Source organism: Megalobrama amblycephala, linkage group LG4, assembly GCF_018812025.1.
Source record: "Megalobrama amblycephala isolate DHTTF-2021 linkage group LG4, ASM1881202v1, whole genome shotgun sequence".
NCBI classification, from domain to species: domain Eukaryota; kingdom Metazoa; phylum Chordata; class Actinopteri; order Cypriniformes; family Xenocyprididae; genus Megalobrama; species Megalobrama amblycephala.
The window spans coordinates 11963069-11985177 of NC_063047.1; the positions used below are offsets into that span (position 1 = coordinate 11963069).

General features: G+C 39.6%; 1 protein-coding gene across 1 annotated transcript; it reads right to left on the reverse strand.

Moving 5' to 3' along the window:
- Positions 1-3185: 3185 nt before the first annotated feature.
- Positions 3186-14420, reverse strand: gda (guanine deaminase). Its single transcript, XM_048187550.1, has 14 exons — positions 14238-14420; positions 14007-14095; positions 13556-13727; positions 13314-13401; positions 12813-12918; positions 11541-11568; positions 10159-10266; positions 9515-9622; positions 7298-7395; positions 7145-7212; positions 4301-4447; positions 4087-4205; positions 3855-3882; positions 3186-3743 (listed from the first exon to the last, which is right to left on the reverse strand). Exons 1-14 carry the CDS (start codon positions 14361-14363, stop codon positions 3676-3678), a joined length of 1353 nt encoding a protein of 450 aa, XP_048043507.1. The 5' UTR covers positions 14364-14420; the 3' UTR covers positions 3186-3675.
- Between the last annotated feature and the right edge of the window lie 7689 nt (positions 14421-22109).

Below are 22109 nucleotides of genomic sequence, written 5' to 3' on the forward strand. Positions count from 1 at the left end.
TCACATCTGCAGTCCTCATACCTCCTGCAGCAGGACTAAGGCACATTCACACAGGTAATCAGAGACCCTGGGCATCTTTATGTTTTTCAGAGTCAGTTGAAAGGTAAGTCTGGCTATCACCAGACCAAGCTCAATTTAAAATTGAACATTGGTCTGGGGAGTTTGCTATGTATTTCCTACTGCACAAGAGGTGTGATCAACGAGCATTAGTCACGCAATTGGATAGTCCTTCAACCAATCAGATCAACGATCCGGGTGACGTACTTTGCAGAGCGATGAGAAAACTCCAGACAGGCTTACCGTGTGTCTCAATCAGCTCCCTAGTTCAGTAGTCAGGGCACTGATCAGCCACATTCACTTTCATGATATACTGATTCACGACCTAGGGAACTAGGGAGCTGATTGAGACGCAGGGTTAGTTTGTATTGGTTTGTAGCATTGATCCGCGGTTTGAAAGGCGACTGATACTGTTCAGTTCAGTGCAAATGAACGTGGAATATAGCCGCCCTAAAATATGTCATTGTCATGACAACCAAAAAGAATTCCATTCAGCTCAGGCGGCGCGAGATTCAAGAAGCAGGGAGACGATAGAGCAAATAATAAAAATATTGTCTACCATCAAGGGGCATTGGAGTAAAAGAGTCCTGTACTCACATCGTGAAGCAAACCACCACAATAACAGCAGAGAATCATTGTGTGTCATTAATCACTGTTTGTAATCTTCCTATGAAGAGACTGTCGGATCAACGCTCTGCTACATTTCTCTCAGATAAGGTAAATGTTTAACACAATCGGCGTCACTGTGATTGTGCATTGTTATATTGAAGTGACGGGTAGATCAGATAGAGTATGAAAGATGCTTGCTGTCGCTTCTCTATCGTCATCGTGTTATACCCGCCAATAGTGAGCAAGGTGGATAAGCCAGTCTGTGATTGGTTCCCGCAAAAGTGTAACAGCGCAGTAGAAATGAATGCACGGGTTTTCATCTTTTCTGAGTTTTATTTAATTTTTTAGAAACAACAAATTCAGTTGTAGCCTATATAAATATTAAATACATTAAATGTTATAACAAGTACAGAAGTAATTTGTAACTCAAATTGACAAGACGTTTAAAAATTCAAAACAATGTGTGAAAAGAAGCAATGCTAAATGTGAGGTTCTGAGGTAAATATTAAAACAGGGCCTTGGCATTCGGGAACAACCTTCATGCATGTCCAGATCACACACTGCCAGAGCTCTTCAAGACTTCAGCTCTCACATCCAATCTGAAACAGACAGTGACTTTACAAGATGATGAGTGTAATGTGGAAACATCACAAAAGCAAAATAAAACCATATGACATTGGTGATAATAACAAGTATAACGTCATCTTATAAAGTAGCTGTCTATTTTTCCTGTGCATTTGTGCTGTATTACCTCATAGAATAAATTATATGATTATTATCAGAATTTTTTTATTTGACTGCTTTTGAAATAGTTTTAAATCAGGTACATAAGGTTGTTTGAGTGTGTTATGTTTGACACATTTCAGGGTTTTGTGCTGCAATATCCTGCCTTGTCAAACTTTAAATAAAACGAAACTAAACTAAACTATAATTTTCTTATCATAATTATAATATTTTAAACAAAAATAACATTCTTTAGTAGCTGCTGGCATGAAGACTGTCATCAAAACAAAGCTCCAAAGATTTATATTCCAAAGGAATATTTTATTACCTTTTCGAAATAATCCATTAAACCGATGCGATTTGAGGAGCATGCTACTAATATTTTCAGTTCCATTCGCTTGCGCGTTGTCTCAAGGACACGCCCACAATAGGAGGATATCATGAATATTCGCGTAAGCGCCACCCAGTGGCACAGAATATTTCAGGAACCGAATATATTGTAACACCGGCCAACTGTCACAACATTCTTGCTGTACAACGACATCAACAAGCAGAGAAATAAACAAAATGGATGAGAAATTAATATTGCTGGTCTCCGAACATACATGTAATTCCACATTGTGTCACATTTTTAGTCTGAAACAAATTACCTGCAAAATCAGTTATAACAAGTAACAGTGCCGCGGATATTCCGTATCATAGCAACAAAGCCTGTCAACTGAAAAAAAAAAAAAAAAACGCTGCGCAGCTGAAGCGCTCTCAAACGCTCACAGATAGGCGTTTTAAAACTGCTGTCCGCGATATTTGGCCCTCTAGCGTTAATAAACAGAACTGCACGCGTCTTGCGGAGGAACATTGTAGCCGGAGCTACTTTTCTCCGTGTATGTCTATGGCGACTCACGCAGTTACTGTGATACTCTGCGGCGAGTCCTACCAGTCCGGTCTGAAATAGTCCGAATATAAACACTTATTATAAGTGTACCATAATGATTCAGGAGAAGTAATAACACGGCTTGGAAAATTGATTCATGTTGTATATTCTCATTATATAATTTTTGTAAACTTTTAACACAAAAAAGTTGCGGACTGCAGCTTTAAGCAGAGCGCCTAGCGTTTTCAGCTGGCTTACAATGCTTTGGTGGACACACGGCCTAACACCTGTATGTGTTCAGCTACATCTAATTGTTTTAAGTTTTTTATCTAGGAAAACCTTTAGTGTTATGGAAGAACAAATTTATTTGAGACATTTATGTAGTGTTTTGATAGTTTTAGCGCATTTTAAATGTGAAATTTACTGCTGTGCCAAGATGAAAGTTGGGAGCAAAGTTTTGAAAAAGTGACCTTAGCCTACTAAGTACTGAGAAATGTGTTTAAAAAAAAAAAAAAATGGGGGCATAAGAGTAAAATGGGGGGCAAAAAAGTAAAATGGGGGCATAAAAAATGCATGTGTACGTTTTAAAGAATAATTTGAAAAGATACTGTTTAAAATAGTTTTAGATATATAGCATGTCATACTGAAGGACACTGCTGTTACTGCTTCTACTAAATTGGATCTCTTGTTTGTTGTACGTATAGGGCATGAAAAAAGTGTAATTGAGAGCTGTTCCTCCTTGAGAACTGTCATAAACAGAGAAAGAACAGGTGGGACAGACAGTTAAGAGACTCTGATGAAGCTGTGTGTGAGAGATTGTCACAAATACTCGTTTTGCAGTGTATTATCATCAATCAAAGCATTCACCGCCCTTTGTAATTAGGTGCTGAGACCTATACATCAAATTAAGAACTCAAAAAAGGTCTGCACTCTGAAGCACTTTAATCATGGTACAGAGATAAGATGACAAATGTTTCGGCTCTTCGCCTTCATCAGTGTATTATCATGAAATGGGCAATCAAAAACAAATAAATATACATAAATAAAAATCAGGATGAACGTAATATATCATAAATCATTTTTATTGTCAGTAGGGATTTGTCTATGATTAAATTAATATAAATTACTACATGATAGTAATCACATTTTTTTTCCATGATCAACACAAGTAAATATAGAAGACAATTTAATAAACAATAAAGGAATACTATTTGAGCATGACATCATCTTTCATGTTTAAATTAAAAATTGCTAAGGCAAGACATTTACAAGATGTTAAACTGAATAATATAAATCTATATCTCTCTATCTTTGTAAAAAAAAAAAAAAAAATCCAAATCGTGAACTTATGAAAATGTTTGTCCTGAGTAGATGTATAATATTTGTAGTAAAAAAAAAAAAACCTCAGATAGTAACTATGTATCTGGAAATGGAACCACCTGTCTTCCAGACACGTAGACTTCAGTAATATTTCGATCATCACCTATTTAAAAAAAAATATATATATATGTGTAAGTATTTAGATAAGGCAAGATAAATGTGAAGTGACTGAATATAAAGAATATTATGTACAAGTATAAAAAAATCAACTTACCTAAATTTAAAAACTTCTCCAAAATGACCTGGTTAAAAAACAAAACAGTACATCAGATTCTGGCACAGACACTGGCATTCTTTATCATTTCTACACATTAGAGAATTTGTAATGTATGCAAAAGATATTCATTGATATTGATTGTTTTTGCAACAAGACTAAAAGCATGAAACCAGTTACTGTTTTTTTCTCAGTATGAGGGGGGAAAAGATCAGTAGAAGATCTGTCAAACCTTGGGGCTTTCATCAGAAAACAAATCGATCGGTCCATCAGGAACGCAAACATTCACTCGCAGGGCATCAAAGTCCTTCCCTACCACAAAGTTTCCAATCTGTTCATCCAATGAAAGAGCTGTAGGGTGTAGGGAAAAACAGCCAGGCAGGTTTATGTAGTGAACTGTACAAATATTAAATAACATCTTTGTCAAATCATAGCTGAAATCTTACCTTCACTTCCCCCAAGTGTAGCCAATCTGAAAACCTCTTCAAAGGTTAGAGTCTGATGCTGAGGGTCCTGGATGGTCAGGGCTTTGGAAGTGTCCAGAGTCCTTCGCATAGCATCTAGCATAGATGGGGAGTAGCCTCCTGCTACATCTACAGATGGCACAGACAAAACCATAAATTGCAGAATCAATATACAGTATCTAAGGGATCATATTGTTATAGATCCCTTGTCTCCCTGGACTCCATTTCCCAAGATCCTCCTGTTCTCCACACCTGCACTCACTTCCCTCGTCAGCTCCTCATCATCCCTCATCACCTGCACCTGGACTCCATTGTCAGCACTCCCATATATTGCACTCACTCCCTTCACTCCTCGTCCGTTCTCTGTTGTGTTAAGTGTATGTTTGGTTTCTCCTCGCCTGTGTTCATTAAAGTATACTATTATTGTGGAAATCCGTATCTGCCTCATCTCTACACCACCGTAACGTAACAGAAGAACGGACCAATACAGCATGGATTTCCACAAAGGAAAGATGGAGACTTTTCCTGGTTCCCTGGCTCGTGCTCCTCCTATGCCTCTCATCCATCTGTCTACCGACGATCGTCTCATCGGGCTCTTGCAGGTTGGTCGTTCGCTGGAGAGGTATGTGGAGGAGTTTGTTGAGCTTGCCTTTTTGTCTGACTGGCCTGAAGCATATTTGATCTCCCTGTTTCTGGATGGATTGGATGACGACACTATCCGTTTTGATGAACCAGATTATCGTTTCTCCTTAAGCGAAACTATCAATTTAATTTTGTGTTTAAATGGCTCCAAATTCTTCGTGGACACGGTTCAGGATGAGTGTTGTCGTCCAGTCCATCCAGAAACACGGTTGGCCGGGCCAGTCAGTCAACCTCCGGCTTCCTCCGCATACCCCTCCAGCGAACTCCCTGCCTGCCCCATGCTGGACCCACACTCCTCTACTGGGCCCAGTAAGCGGAGGAGGAGGAAGAAAGCGGCTCCAGTGTCTCCAGAGCCCGCTCCAGTGTCTCCAGAGCCCGCTCCAGTGTCTCCAGAGCCCGCTCCAGTATCTCCAGAGCCCGCTCCAGTATCTCCAGAGCCCGCTCCAGTATCGCCAGAGCCCGCTCCAGTATCGCCAGAGCCCGCTCCAGTATCTCCAGAGCCCGCTCCCGTCCCTACGGGGATTCTAATTGTGTTTGAGGGCATGGATTGGCCCTCTGTTTCAGTCTCCGCCGAGCCGAGTTCTCCAGTCTCCGCCGAGCCGAGTTCTCCAGTCTCCGCCGAGCCGAGTTCTCCAGTCTCCGCCGAGCCGAGTTCTCCAGTCTCCGCCGAGCCGAGTTCTCCAGTCTCCGCCGAGCCAAGTTCTCCAGTCTCCGCCGAGCAAGCCGCTCCAGTCTCCGCCGAGCAAGCCGCTCCAGTCTCCGCCGAGCAAGCCGCTCCAGTCTCCGCCGAGCAAGCCGCTCCAGTCTCCGCCGAGCAAGCCGCTCCAGTCTCCGCCGAGCCTGCCGCTCCAGTCTCCGCCGAGCAAGCCGCTCCAGTCTCCGCCGAGCAAGCCGCTCCAGTCTCCGCCGAGCAAGCCGCTCCAGTCTCCGCCGAGCAAGCCGCTCCAGTCTCCGCCGAGCAAGCCGCTCCAACCCTCTCCGAGCCTGCCGCTCCAACCCTCTCCGAGCCTGCCGCTCCAACCCTCTCCGAGCCTGCCGCTCCAACCCTCTCCGAGCCCTCAGCTCCAGCCGCCGCCGCCGAGCCCTCAGCTCCAGCCGCCGCCGAGCCCTCAGCTCCAGCCGCCGCCGAGCCCTCAGCTCCAATATCCACCGCCGAACCAACCGCTCCATGCGCCGCCAAACCAGCTCCATGCTCCTCCACCCACATATTGACTTTATTCCTTAGACTCCTCAATATGATCATAAACCTCTCCAAGTATTTTTTGGGGGGGGCCAAGTACCCGTGGGTGGGGGACATGTGGGCGCCACACATGTGGGTGGGCCTCCGCCGTGGCAGCCCGCTGCACCTGACCCTCCATGGCAGCCCGCTGCACCTGACCCTCCATGGCAGCCCGCTGCACCTGACCCTCCATGGCAGCCCGCTGCACCTGACCCTCCATGGCAGCCCGCTGCACCTGACCCTCCATGGCAGCCCGCTGCTCCAGACCCGCCATGGCTGCCCGCGGCTCCAGACCCGCCATGGCTGCCCACGGCTCCAGACCCGCCATGGCTGCCCACGGCTCCAGACCCGCCATGGTTCATGGATCCGCCCTGGAGACCTCCGTTCCTGTCCGCTCCTCTCCCTGCACCTGCATGAGGTCTCCAGGGCGCCCGCCCCCCCTCCCGGTGTCTCCATCTACGGCGCGAGGTCGCGCCTACCGGGAGGGGGGAGTACTGTTATAGATCCCTTGTCTCCCTGGACTCCATTTCCCAAGATCCTCCTGTTCTCCACACCTGCACTCACTTCCCTCGTCAGCTCCTCATCATCCCTCATCACCTGCACCTGGACTCCATTGTCAGCACTCCCATATATTGCACTCACTCCCTTCACTCCTCGTCCGTTCTCTGTTGTGTTAAGTGTATGTTTGGTTTCTCCTCGCCTGTGTTCATTAAAGTATACTATTATTGTGGAAATCCGTATCTGCCTCATCTCTGCACCACCTACACGTAACACATATGGCTATACTGACCAAATAAATACATAAACCTGGACATGAAACAGCAAGCGACTGATATAAGTTTACATGTATAGATTATTATCTGAAAGCTTTAGTTAAAGAAATAAAATTCCACTACAATGTACAAAATGGCCTAGCAACAATTTATTTAGCAGGGATTCAGTAATGGAAATGCAAAAAACCGCACCTGTCCCCAAACCCAATTTCACTCTGTGATTCAAAACATTGCGCACGTTTAGCATCCCACTGCAAATCCTGGGAGGGAAAAAGAGACAATACATTAAAAGATATAACATATATATTAAAGGGATACTTAAAGTAAAAGGCTAGTGGTACTCACGAAATGTTACTGTTAGGACAGTGGGAGATTGCAGATCCTGTTTCATGAAAGATCTCCAGTTCTTCATCGGTTAGGTGACACCCGTGGGCCATTACAGTCTGCAATAATCCCACCATCACTGTTACCATCATCATCATCATCATCAGTTTACATGATTTAATTCCATTCCAATCCAATCCAATTTTTTTCTTTTTGCTAACATTTTGGTATGGGGGACACATATTCACTATTAACTCTTAATCTACCGCTTATTAAAGGTGGTACAGAGGATGTTTTGTTTTATAAATTTTTGCAATATTACTTGAAACTGTCTTTACTAACTGATAAAAGACTATTTATTAGGTGCACTGAAAGGAATAATATTAATATACATCATCTGTGCATGAGGTAGGGCCTTAAAAACATCAGCCAATCGTTTACGCGATCATCACGTAAACGATTGGCCCTCTGGCTTGTCAATCACTGCCATTGTGAGAGGCGTGCGCGGATTGGCCCTCTGGCTTGTCAATCACTGCCGTGACGTTCCTTGTGAGAGACGCGCGGCTGCGCACGCTAGTAACTTTCCACACTCCGCATGCAATGTTTTTGTCAGGAGACAGGAGTAACAACTGCAGATTATGAGTCACCTGCAGTGAGTTCGACATAATGAATCCACTAAGTGTGTGCGCGTCTTAACGATTGTAAGGCCGATTATGAATGTAAATTGATACTTATGACTGATCGCGCTCAAACGCGTCCAGTCAGAGCCAGTTGCGTTCAGTCTGCGATTACAGTCGGTGTTCAAATTCCATGTGAAAGAATATAAATCTGCTTCAGGAGCAGGAAACAATTGCTGTATGTTGAGCACAGTCAGAATGTTTTAGCTAGTCGTTAAATGTGTGCCCGGCTTAATAACACAGCGAATGCCCGTGGTAAACAAACACTCGTGCACGAGTTTTGGGAGGCGTTCACTTGAAATGAGCTGTGAAGGAGGGGGGTTGTTCTTCCACATGCGCTCATTTCAAAAACTCAGTCGACGAAAACATCCCCTGTACCACCTTTAATAGTAAGGTAGTTGTAGCATTTAAATTTAGGTATGGGGTAGGATTTAGGGATGTAGAATATGGTAATTCAGAATAAGGCATTAATATGTGCTTTATAAGTACTAATAAACAGCCAATATTCAAGCTAATAAGCAACTAGTTAAAAGTGAGAATGGTTCCCCATACTAAAGTGTTATATTTTATTTTCAATTCTGCAAAAATTCAATTTAACTACTACTGTAGAGTACTTTTAAAAAGGCCCAGTAATTGGAAAGGTGCTTTGTAATCAAAATAACTTTTCCATACATTTCAGAATAGCAATGAATAAATCATTCTTTTGAGTAAGTTCGTCGAAAAGAACCAAATTAAAAGAATGATTCATTAACTGATAACTTGCTTAACTCAGTAATCCAAAACTTAAAACTGAGCTATTCTGATTTGATTCAAATGTTTAAATGCTTTACTCCACAAGGGGGAGGTAAATAATAAAAAAAAAAAATGAGTAAATAATAAATTTTTTGGTGAATAATTCCATTAAATCATAGGGCTCATAAGTCAGAAATAAGATTGGCACTTAGTTCTATATATATATATATATATATATATATATATATATATATATATATATATATAGATCATTGTGGACGAGTTCTTCAGTGCAGTGTACGCTCAAACAAATGACAATGGGTTCCACTGTACTGAACCCTTGATCACAAACTCATATTACAAATCACATGATTCAGAATCTCTCATGCAAGCCCTTTACATCCACAGGGCTAATGGCAACAAAACAAAACACTGAAAAAGCCCTTCTACATTAAAACATTGGTTCATCAGATATGTTCAGCTTTATATGAAGATTTCATAAATCTCAATGCAGAAACATACCTTCAGATAAAGCAGTTTTCCAATAATGAATATATTTGAAATGGGATTACAGAAGAAACCGCTGACATTTGTTTATGTCATGCATAGACTTCAGACCCTAACTTGGACTCTGTATACAGTCATTAAAGCTATATGTTGCAAGTTGCAACACAAGTCAGAACTGATCACAACATAAAATCATAATACAATGAATCAGTAACAATTATAAAATTGTCTGTAAAATTATAGACTAATATATAAGACTGATATGTAAGATATATTTCATTAGGAATTTAATGTATGACGACAATCTCTGAGTACCACTCACCCTATCTGTAAGTAGATTGTGCTTGAGGTAAACATCAGTGTAGGATTTGCAGCCTGGAAACAATGTCTTCACAAGCTCCACTTCCTCTTTGTTCTCACTGATGTGACTCTATAGGTTTAATTAATGCCAAAAAACAGGTGTTAGTCATTTTACTCTTCATCTATTAGTGTTTATCCAATGAGTTACAGCAGCTTAACTGTTAATTAATCAAAATTATTGAGTTTGGAATTTCTGTTTATAATATTTATAGTTAATATTTATTTTTTTAGAGCAAAATTGCAACAAATATTCCCTACTTTAAATTTGGAGTGAATATCTGAATGTGTGCATAATTCTTAGAAATATACAAGCAGAATGTAAACTTTCATCTTAAGGTCAATGGCCAGTACACAAAGATGAACACACCTAGTTCACTTCATGATTTCACAAGCCTTTCACAAGAATTCAGAACACGAAGAGCTGACATTTAACACCATAACAAGTACTATGGCCAGCATGTGTCAGTCAAAAACACTTTTAGTCATCATGTTTCAACCATGTCATGTGAATAATGTCATAATCCAGCTGAATGTTAATTGTATGTTCTTTTACCTTTGCAAATCCCTGTTTTTAAGTTGGCATTAATGTGTGGAAGGAGGACAAACCTGAATGTGAAGCTTGTTGTTATTGGCAATTTCACCCAATTCACTAAGTAGTGAAGCAGAACAGGAGGGAGCGAATCGAGGAGTGACCACAGGCTTAACATTCGGGTACTAAAACAGATAATACAGTTTTATTTTCATATTCACAGAGCCTAGAAAAATGTAGATAAAAATGCTAAACTCTGATATCATGTCTAGTTTTGGTTTTGTTTCATGTTTCATGTCTTATGAAACTTCAAACGTTGCAGTTTAGTCACAGTCATGTTTCCTGGGATGCGTTCATCCCCGACAAAACGTTGCAAAACGTTTTTTAAACAGAAACGATGGTGCGTTGAACACCCTGTTCTGATGACTCAAGGATTGTAATTACGGCAGCCATTCTTTGTGTTCTGTTTGAAGAATTTTCAGAGCCTGATGAAATCGGAATAAATACGTGTTTAATACTGCAAAATACACTTAATGTTACAGTCACTGCCCTTGCTGTCCGGAATAAAACATCTTAAAAGAGTGAAGGGATTTGTGGAAACTGTGGTTCCTAATTATTGTGATCCAACATTTGTCTTTGTTTATGAAAGTATCACACCACAATACAATAGCAAAATATATAAGTATAGTATTTTTATGTTACATTAATCAGTGTCTAGCACATCTTCCTAAGGGAAGGATATGGACCAGAAGGCATTGCAATTACTAAATGATATTTAGACAGACTTAAAGAAGTTCCAGATCTATACTTGTGCTCTTATTTAAGTTATTTTGCCATTAGTGTAAATAAACATGTGCAAACAACATACTTGTTTAGATATTTATTACATTTACGAGCTGTTTCTTTAATACCGCGTGGTTTATATGCATGTTGTTGCTGATTGGGCTGACATTTTTGACACACCCACCAAACAAGAGAAAACGTATCTAAACCTGTTACAAGGAAACATGTCGTTCAACAAGGAAACCGTAGCAAAACGTTGCGCACCGGTTTGAGCTTGAACGTGCCCCTGGTTTGCCACTGTGATTCCCTTGTCCTCATGTGACCATGTCATGTGCTTCCCAAGTCTCATGTGTTATGTTGTCATTGGTTAATTGTCTTCATTAGGTTCACAGGTGTGTCACTAGTCCTTGTGTATTGAAGCCCCCATGTTTGCCATGCGTCTCGGTCTTGTATTGTCCGCGTAACCACTATTTGGTAAGTGTTTTTCTAGCCATGTTTGCCATACCATACCACGGCAAGTCTAGTCTTTGTATAGTTTGATCTTGTTCATGTTGGGATGTAATAAAAACTGCACCTGGGTTCTATCAACTAGTCATCAGTGGACTTGCTTACTTCTGATCAGCATAACAACTAGCGTTATACAATTTAATGAATAAGAATGAACCTGTTTATTTACCTCCTTTTTGAGAAGCTCTTTGATGAAACTGCAAAAAGACAAGAGAAAGCAGAATTATATCCTCAAGTTCATTGATCAGATCAGGTCTATATCAGGTTCTGACAGCAAATCAGTCATTTACACTGAAAAAAATCTAGCTTCTGTTTTGTTAAACACATTTTAAAGTTTAAAGGTTATATTTATATGAAATGTATTTTTGAAAGTAAATTATATAATACACCATTAACCTGTAAAGTGGACAGTATGAGTTTGCTTTTTATAAAGCACGAAATCGAATACTTCCCTACTATATAGTATGCAAAACGTAGTACAGATTAGATTAGATTAGATAAATACTTTATTTATCCTTTTATGGAAATTCAAGACTACACCAAGTTCAGTACGCCAGCAGAGTAGTATGTCCGAATTCATAGTATTCGAAAAACAGTAGGTGAAGAGTCTCCGGATGACCTACTAGTTCCGGAGATTCTGAAACGCGCATTCACTGGACACTTCACTATTCTGTCAGGCCACGGGAAGGGATTTATGAATTGGCACAGGAGCAACGCAACTGACACTGGAATGTCACGTGACAGTAACAACATGGCGGATGTAGTATGTCTGAATTTAATTCATACTACCCACATTCATTCTATATAGAATGCACTTTTTAGCTGAAAAAAGTTAGTTCAAATTCAAATGTAGTACTTACTCAGACAGTATGCGATTTCAGATGCACTTTGAATCTCATATTGTTGCATCTATTACTGAGCATGCCCATTGGAATAGCATTATGGCTGGAGGAAATAACCATAATCTTTTGCACTTCAATTTTAATTTTGTGTTTGGTCAAAACACGGGGAATTGAGGATGCGTACATTTAATCATTCCTTAAAATTAAAGGATAACATCTATTTAGTGTTTCTGATGATGTTTTATCATTGAATAAAATGTAAGTCACCATTAGCAACTATTAACTGTTAAGGATTATTGAATTTAATAGAATTTAATAGATAAACATGCGGTTTGTGAAATGTTCCTTCTTAATATTAGAATAATGGTTTACTTAACTTTTAACAAATATTAAATGTACATGCTGAGGAAGGGTGAGTGAACTGGTTAATAAATTAAAAAAATGAGTTAGGACAACTACAACTTCTAAAGTTATTTAGATTTTTTTGCAGCTGGGTGCTTTATTTTTTTAAAGCTAACTCAACTTTTTATTTTTTACAGTGTACATGAGGTTATTGACACTATTGTGTAAGTATAGTCACACAGTCCTCCAAAACTCACCGATCTGTCTCCGCTTTACATTCAGCTGGACTTTCTTTGTACTGTGGAACTGCAGAATTGCAGTCCATGCAAACTTTACCCACTAAAGCTCTCTGTCCAAACTTATCTGGAGGGAAAGGGGAAAAATACTGTATATCACGATCTTAAATCAATGATTGATTATTTATCTTGTGAGATAATGATTAAATACAGCAACATAGAGGACAGAGGATTTTTTTTTTTAGATGATATTAAAGTTTAGACAGATTCTAATTTTACTTCACAGAATGATAGGTCACATCTATGTTGTTACATAATATAAAAAAGCAAACATAAACAAATGCAGTTACTCAACAGACTGGCAAGAACAAGAACTAAGACAATATAGGATAAAGCAAGACAAACTCCAAAGGTTAGAGAAAGGATGTGTTTGTACTTGCTACCCCAGACGCTACCCAACCAGTCACAGGGGAAATTCTGTAAACATGTGTATGTGTGTTTCCTTGGTTGCATGTGTTGTACCTGTGAGTTCTCCGAGCAGAAGGGATGCATCAGTGTGTATTGTGGCAAAATAACAAGCAGTGGTGGTGCCGTTCTTTAAGGTTCTTCTCTTCAATGCCAAACAGTCAACGGGGGGAAAAAGGAAAATTAAATTTGCAATATACATTCCATATCAATGATTTGCCTTATTTGGCAAATAAAATGTTTTCATTTAGTTGTATTGGTTTAATTAAACTTTGTTTAGTCAATTTAAATAAACTTACCACAACTTTAGTGTAGACATTATTGGCAAAATCCAAGTCTTTATACTTGGCTTCCACAGGGAAAGTGTAAGTGTTGAGCCACTCCAACAGAGGCAGATCTAAGGCAGTGCCAGTATAGCTATACTGAGATGCATGGATGTGTGTATCAACCATTCCTGGCATAAGAAACTCACTGAAGAGCAAAATTGAATGCTAAATGAGTAAAATAAAGCACTGGCACTACAGAATAGTAATGGATATGGAAAGATTTCTAGCTATAATGCATGCTCATTATTCTACAAATATTGACCTTAAAGCTGGTTTACAAAAGGCATTGGCTTTTTGTTGTTACTGCTGAATTGTTGTTCTGAACTTATGTATGACTGTATGCACCCTGATCAGACTTATGTAAGAGTTATGAATGTTAGAGTAGACTAGAATATATGCAATTCGTATTGACAAATGTACTCACTATTGTCCGAGCTGTTTTACGTCTGAAGTTTCAAACCCCCATAATTTTGAAAGACTGACCAATTGTTCATCTTTTTCAATAAATGCAATCTGTTCAGAGAGAAAACAAAGGAATTATAAAGAAATAGTATGATATATACGTATAGCTTCATACATCAGGACAGCCATATATCTTCGAATGAACATGAAAATGAAACGATACAATTTGTGAATGAAAATTAAATAAACAAACCTTCCCCTCATCGTCGACTCCTAAGACAGAGCTTTCCAGTATTTCTACTGCATCTCGAGGTGTGGAGTGCACAAATGTCCCCCTGAAGACGTGCGCAATGCGCGCGGTGGTGTCGTTCTGACGCATGATTTGCACAGATTTTCAAATGTGACTTCTCTGAACTTTTATATGACAGGAGGCATTGCAGAACTGCTGGGAGGTGTATACTACTGTCATAAAATGGTAATCATTACAACAGATCCAAGCACGTCATAGCGTCAATCCAATCAAACTCTCATGCGCCGTTGGGGCGTTGTGCAATTGGTGTTCTCGAACCAACGCCTGTTGATTTTGATTTATTAACTTGCTACAGTAATACAAGTAATAATACTAATACTACTAATAAATATTTTTAAAATAAGAAAATGAAAGCGTTTTTTCTAACGTAGCTATATCATAATGTTACACAATGTTCATAATGTAGTATCCCCTGTATGCTGTTTAATAATAATAATAATAATTAATAATAAAAATGTTTATTAATAATAATAATAATGTTCATAATGTTACAAACTCTCACTGGGCACGTGGTCATGGTGATGTATAAGCAGTATAGCAGGTGTGCAGAGGGTCTTGTGTCAGAATTATGATAAACTGTTGTATTAAAAATAATAAATTATACATACATTTTCAACAGTCAATAATTAAACAGTGCAATCAGTATGAGATTCTAAAATTCATTGGGTTATGTTATAGTTTTACAACAAATGAACTGAACTGAAAGTGCTTTTGAAATGTTTTGTTTGGCTGTGCATTTATATAAAAATGAAACAAATTAGAAGTACTTCCTGTAGCTCACTGTATGTTTGAACAATAGTTCAAGGTATTACTGTAGGGGAATTTTACAGTAAAATGCCCAAAAGACCAGATATGATGAATTAAGACCCGGAGTCAGAGTTTAAAAAAATAAATAGAAGAGAATTTTACTGAAGAATAGTATCAGCAGAAGCCAGTTTCAAGTCTCACAAGGAGTTTGTCGGCCACTCTGCGTACATTCACATTCCCACAACAATTATAGAGTCCACTTGAAATGATTCTGATTGGCTAAGAAAAATAGACAAAATTAGTAATCTTCCACACATGGACAGATAGTCAAAAGTCCATCCATCCATCCATCCATCACAATGCTGACGATCGGTCCCTGAACTTAGGCACAGGATGTCCTGTTAAGTCATGAAAACGCATCTGCAGGTCTCAAGCAGAGTGCCAATTGTCCATTGATATCAATACAGGACCTGTCATGATCGCTAGTGAGAGTGCCCTATCAGCCACTAGAGGGCACTCCATCCCGGACTCTTGTTTTCACCCCTTGGACTTCATTACCCATAACACACTTCCCGGACTCATTATCCCATGTCATTACACCCAGCTGTTTTGTGTTTCCTCATTAGTGTCTGTCTATTTATACTCAGTTGTTTCTGTCCTTGGTTGTGGTTTGTTATAATTTGTTACGTGCACTTTTGTTGTTGGTCTTCTGTTTGATTGGATTGTGCTGTGGAGTTTGACCCTTGCCTGTTTTGTGATATACACCTGTGGATTACCAAATAAGTGCTGCGCTTGGATCCTAACATCTTGTTTCTGTGTGCAACCGTGACAGAACAAACCACCATTTAACAGATCCAGCGGCATGAGTTTTCGGATTATTCCCCCAGCCTCCATTGGGGAGCGGATGGCTTTACTTCGGGCGGTGGTGGCTCCACGTCAGGAGGGAAGGGAGGTAGGGTGTTTTGCCCAGTTTTTCTGGACTATGGCGAGAGGGCTGTGGTATAATGATGAGGCACAAAAAGGGATTTTTAATGGATGCCTCGATGACCCTCTGCCTCAGTGGGAGTTGGAGGGGCTTCAAATCCTGGATTTTTGGGGCTTTGTCAAATATCTCGGCCATAGAAGCCAGTGGGCAACACATGTTCAGCCAGAGGCCGCTCCAACCCGTGTGTCTGCTCCAGAGCCTGCTCTAGCCCGCGAGGTCGCTCCCGAATCCACAGAGGAGGTGGGCACGGAGTCACCGCCTCACTCTCGTAAAAGGAGGAAGAGGAGGAGGAAGGCTTCAGTCATCCCTCAAGGCCTGGAGGCCTTCCCAGAGCCCGCCCCAGCCAAGGAATCCGCCCCAGCCAGGGAATCTGCTCCAGTCAGTGAGTCCACTCCAGAGTCCACTCCAGCCAGTGAGCCAGCTCCAGCCTGTGAGTTCGCTTCAGAGTCCACTCCAGCCAGTGAGCCAGCTCCAGCCTGTGAGTTCGCTTCAGAGTCCGCTCCAGCCAGTGAGTCCGCTCCAGTCCCGTATGCTCTCCCTGTCATGATGTAATGTCATGATCACTAGTGAGAGTGCCCTATCAGCCACTAGAGGGCACTCCATCCCGGACTCTTGTTTTCACCCCTTGGACTTCATTACCCATAACACACTTCCCAGACTCATTATCCCATGTCATTACACCCAGCTGTTTTGTTTCCTCATTAGTGTCTGTCTATTTATACTCCGTTGTTTCTGTCCTTGGTTGTGGTTTGTTATAATTTGTTACGTGCACTTTTGTTGTTGGTCTTCTGTTTGATTGGACTGTGCTGTGGAGTTTGACCCTTGCCTGTTTTGTGATATACGCCTGTGGATTACCAAATAAGTGCTGCCCTTGGATCCTAACATCTTGTTTCTGTGTGCAACCGTGACAGGACCTACACACAGAACACTAGCGCACATACACAGATATGATTCACAGCTTCTTCGAGGTTGAAGTTGATCTGAGCTCTGCTCTGAACAGGAAACTTTCCCAAAACATATTGATAAGTTGTACTTTTCTCTCAGTGAGAGGTACAGACAAGATTCATCATTATTCTCTAATGTTTGAAAAGGAAATGTTTTAACATATGTTGAAGAAGTCATTCAAATAATTTTGAAATTTAGAAAGGTAAATGTTGGTTAATAACTTGATTATAAATCACTCAAAATATATATTGAAACAGCAGTGGATTCCAGAATCCACTCCCTTTATTACACAGACTTGCAGAGCAAATATGCAATGAATGGTGAAAAGTGAATTTTTTTTTTTTTTTTTTTTTTAATTAATTGTTTTTCTAAAGCACACCAGCATTATTTTAAGAAAACATATGTGGTCAAAACTGATTAGTGCACTTTTCAAAAGAACTGTGGTAATGTGGTGACTCATTCATCATTTAGAACAATTGTCGTTTTGTAATCACTTCTCAACAATGACAAGTGCACATGGAGACTTGACTGTGCAACACTTGGATACACATGACAGGATTTATGCAATATTAGGACATCACAGTCTCACCTGTCACAGTCAACAAATATAAGGTAGACAAACACTTAAACTACATATACTATAGACTAAAAAAAAAAAAAAAGACATTGTAATGATACAGAATAAACCGCCACGTATTGTCAATTGCACATGAGATCTGTACTGAAATTAAGTTACTTATAATAGACCTGCACATAGCTGAACATGTTCAATGAGTTCTGCTATTGAGGAAATGAAAGCCATTGAAAGCATTTCCACTTTCTTTTTGGCTTGTATTAACTTACAAAAACAATAAAAATAAAAGTACCTAAAAATATGTGGACGCAATGATTTTGACGTCTAAGAAAGTGGTAAAGTGGACAGACGTGATACTGGACTCCCCTCTTGCTTCATGACTGTGGTTAAACTGCATTACATAAATCCAGGGTTAAAGGTAACAGTTCCTCAAATATTCCACTAAACAGTCTATATTTGGTTCATGTTCCAACACTCATGTTATTAACTTCTCCAGAATTCTGTCACCGGTGGATTAGATGCTGCACAAAGGGTAAAACAGACTATTCTTGTTTAAGTTCCTTAAAAATCATGAGTTTTCCCTGAAAATCTTGAAATAGTTGACTATGATCTCATAGCATTATCTCTACGATCACATGGTGATTTAACGTGTTACTTGCCACACTTTCATTCAAAAAACATATTGTACAAACTTGTGCTGGTTCCACTTTAAATTAGCTGTCTTTACTACTGTATGTACTTACATAAAGAAAGATTCATTTTTAGGTACAATGTACTGGAACTGGGTCATTCCGTGTCAAATCAACCAAATTTCTGAAATTTCCCTGGCTGAAATTTTTTAATAGTGATGAAAGCCAAAATATTAAATGTCAGAGATGCATATTTATTGAGCAGAGGTGTAAAAAGTACTCAAAAATGTTACTCAAGTGAAAGTACAAGTACTGAGTGAAAATTTTACTCAATTAAAAGTAAAAGTATCTGTCCAGATTCATACTCGAGTAAAAGTAAAAAAGTACTACATTAAAATTGTACTTGAGTATTAAAAAAGTAAAAGTAACAGCAAGAATGAAAACTAGAGATTCTTGTTTAAGCTTTTAATCTCTAAAAACATGAAGTGAATGAACCACATACAAAGTTTTATCCTCCTTTAGAACTGTTTGTGTTTAATTGTATTTAATTATCAAACTATAAGACTACTACCCAATGCCAGTATGCAACATGCTACTCAAAGTTGCAAAACCTCGGATTTAACTTAAGCAGAAGTTGATTTTCAAAATTGTGAGTGTCAGGCCTAGCTCTTTTGGGGCTAAAAATCAATCCTGCAGTGCCTGAAACACTGGTGTCTGAAACACAGGCCAGATATCCATCCAACTCTGAAACACTGGTGTCTGAAACACAGGCCAGATATCCATCCAACTCTTTGCTGGCTTCATGTGTTGTCTGTTTCAAAGAAGCGAAAAAATCTTCATCATCAGATGAACTGTTGGCCATGGGTGCTCTTGATTCTGTGGCTGATTTTTGACTTCCTCCATTTTCTTCCACTGACTGTTATACAGTGGGTACGGAAAGTATTCAGACCCCCTTAAATTTTTCACTCTTTGTTATATTGCAGCCATTTGCTAAAATCATTTAAGTTCATTTTTTTCCTCATTAATGTACACACAGCACCCCATTTTGACAGAAAAACACAGAATTGTTTACATTTTTTGCAGATTTATTAAAAAAGAAAAACTGAAATATCACATGGTCCTAAGTATCCAGGCCGTTTGCTCAGTATTTCGTAGAAGCACCCTTTTGATCTAATACAGCCATGAGTCGTTTTGGGAAAGATGCAACAAGTTTTTCACACCTGGATTTGGGGATCCTCTGCCATTCCTTCTTTCAGATCCTCTCCAGTTCTGTCAGGTTGGATGGTAAACGTTGGTGGACAGCCATTTTTAGGTCTCTCCAGAGATGCTCAATTGGGTTTAAGTCAGGGCTCTGGCTGGGCCATTCAAGAACAGTCACAGAGTTGTTGTGAAGCCACTCCTTCATTATTTTAGCTGTGTGCTTAGGGTCATTGTCTTGTTGGAAGGTAAACCTTCGGCCCAGTCTGAGGTCCTGAGCACTCTGGAGAAGGTTTTCATCCAGGATATCCCTGTACTTGGCCACATTCATCTTTCCCTCAATTGCAACCAGTCGTCCTGTCCCTACAGCTGAAAAACACCCCCACAGCATGATGCTGCCACCACCATGCTTCACTGTTGGGACTGTATTGGACAGGTGATGAGCAGTGCCTGGTTTTCTCCACACATACCGCTTAGAATTAAGGCCAAAAAGTTCTATCTTGGTCTCATCAGACCAGAGAATCTTATTTCTCACCATCTTAGCAAACTCCATGCGGGCTTTCATGTGTCTTGCACTGAGGAGAGGCTTTCGTCAGGCCACTCTGCCATAAAGCCCCGACTGGTGGAGGGCTGCAGTGATGGTTGACTTTCTACAACTTTCTCCCGACTGCATCTCTGGAGCTCAGCCACAGTGATCTTTGGGTTCTTCTTTACCTCTCTCACCAAGGCTCTTCTCCCCCAATAGTTCAGTTTGGCCGGACGGCCAGCTCTAGGAAGGGTTCTGGTCGTCCCAAACGTCTTCTATTTAAGGATTATGGAGGCCACTGTGCTCTTAGGAACCTTAAGTGCAGCAGAAATTTTTTTGTAACCTTGGCCAGAAGCCTTGCCACAATTCTGTCTCTGAGCTCTTCAGGCAGTTCCTTTGACCTCATGATTCTCATTTGCTCTGACATGCACTGTGAGCTGTAAGGTCTTATATAGACAGGTGTGTGGCTTTCCTAATCAAGTCCAATCAGTATAATCAAACACAGCTGGACTCAAATGAAGGTGTAGAACCATCTCAAGGATGATCAGAAGAAATGGACAGCACCTGAGTTAAATATATGAGTGTCACAGCAAAGGGTCTGAATACTTAGGACCATGTGATATTTCAGTTTTTCTTTTTTAATAAATCTGCAAAAATGTCAACAATTCTGTGTTTTTCTGTCAATATGGGGTGCTGTGTGTACATTAATAAGGAAAAAAATGAACTTAAATGATTTTAGCAATATAGCAAAGAGTGAAACATTTAAGGGGGTCTGAATACTTTCCGTACCCACTGTAATTTCCAGGTCAACAAAGAACTTAGAACCCAAGAGGCGACACTCTGATACTTTTTAGGCAACAGTCACTAGATGGCGCTCCGGTAGCGCGGCCACCATTATGGGGTGAAAATACTAACTGGACCATTGATTCAATGGCTTCACATCTTATGCACCCCAAATCGGTGAATTTCACTGCCAAATCAGAAGCGCAATAGAACAGTTTTTTAAATTAAGTCACCAGTAAATTGTATGGCTCCTACAGTAAATGTTGTATTGTCTTATATACGTTTTATTTTACCAGTTGTGGAATCCAACCATTCATCCATCTGAGGTAACGTAGTTAGCCTACTTTATTGAGCATTTTCATTTTATGAAACTTTACACATTTATTAATAGTAAATTAATAATTAATTAATTTAAGATTATCATGTTTGCAGCGAACAATATATTTCAGACCTAGTGGAGTAATAATAATAATATCTAGATCTGAACTGAAATAAGCTATATTGTACGTTTTAATGGATCACGCTACAAACATAATGATCTTATGATCTGCTGTGTCCATTATCGCATAATTCCCACTTTTGGACACTTTTGCTTCAATGGACATTAGACAACACTGCAAAATCAAGCTGTTATTTTCATATATTTATTGTCCAACATTCCCAATTTTTCTGATGCATGTCATAATTTCAATTTCATATGTCGGTATTAATTCAGTGTTTATAAGTCTAATACTAATACTAGATCTTTTAAAGAGTTTTAACCCAAACTGACTGAGAGCAAAAAGTTTTTTTTTTTAACAAAGCAGCTGATTTTGCCATAGAAACTAGTGGATTGCCAAGTCGCCTTCACCCCAAAATGGCGGAAATACAAGGCCGCTGCTGGCGCAGGTGTTGCAATGGAACATTCTGTTGAGTGTTGCTTCTTGTTAGTGTATATTCTTCGAGGTCAAGGTGCTGTGCATTGTGGTAATTGATGCAACATGACGTCACTTCCAAAGGACCAATGAACATGTCTGACCAATTTCATGGAATGTGAAAATGAATCTCATTGAATAAATAACCATTAAATTAAACTGGTCATCAGCGCAATTCAATTGGTTTGGTAATAGCAAAAGAAAATAGAATTAAGTGATCTCCAAAAAATAAGTACTTTTTGACTGTAAATAAAATTGTAAGGAGTAAAAAGTACTCTTTTTTTCTCAAAAAATGTAATCAAGTAAAAGTAAAAGTACTGATTTTTAAATGTACTCAAGTAAAGTAAAAATCCCCAAAAATAATACTTAAGTACAGTAATCAAGTAAAATTACTCAAGTACTTAACACCTCTGTTATTGAGTAATGCACGATGTTGTAGAGGGGGAGGGTAAATGTTCAAAAAACAAAATTGGTAAATTTTACACATTTTCAGTGGTCAAAAACCAAATATGGGT

Coding starts and splice junctions, on each gene's coding strand:
- gda (XM_048187550.1), bottom strand. CDS start 14,363: ATGCGTCAGAACGACACCACCGCGCGCATTGCGCACGTCTTCAGGGGG. Junction 9,623..10,158: donor ACAACAAGCTTCACATTCAG/GTTTGTCCTCCT, acceptor TTAAACCTATAG/AGTCACATCAGTGAGAACAA. Junction 3,883..4,086: donor TTTCTGATGAAAGCCCCAAG/GTTTGACAGATC, acceptor TTTTTTAACCAG/GTCATTTTGGAGAAGTTTTT.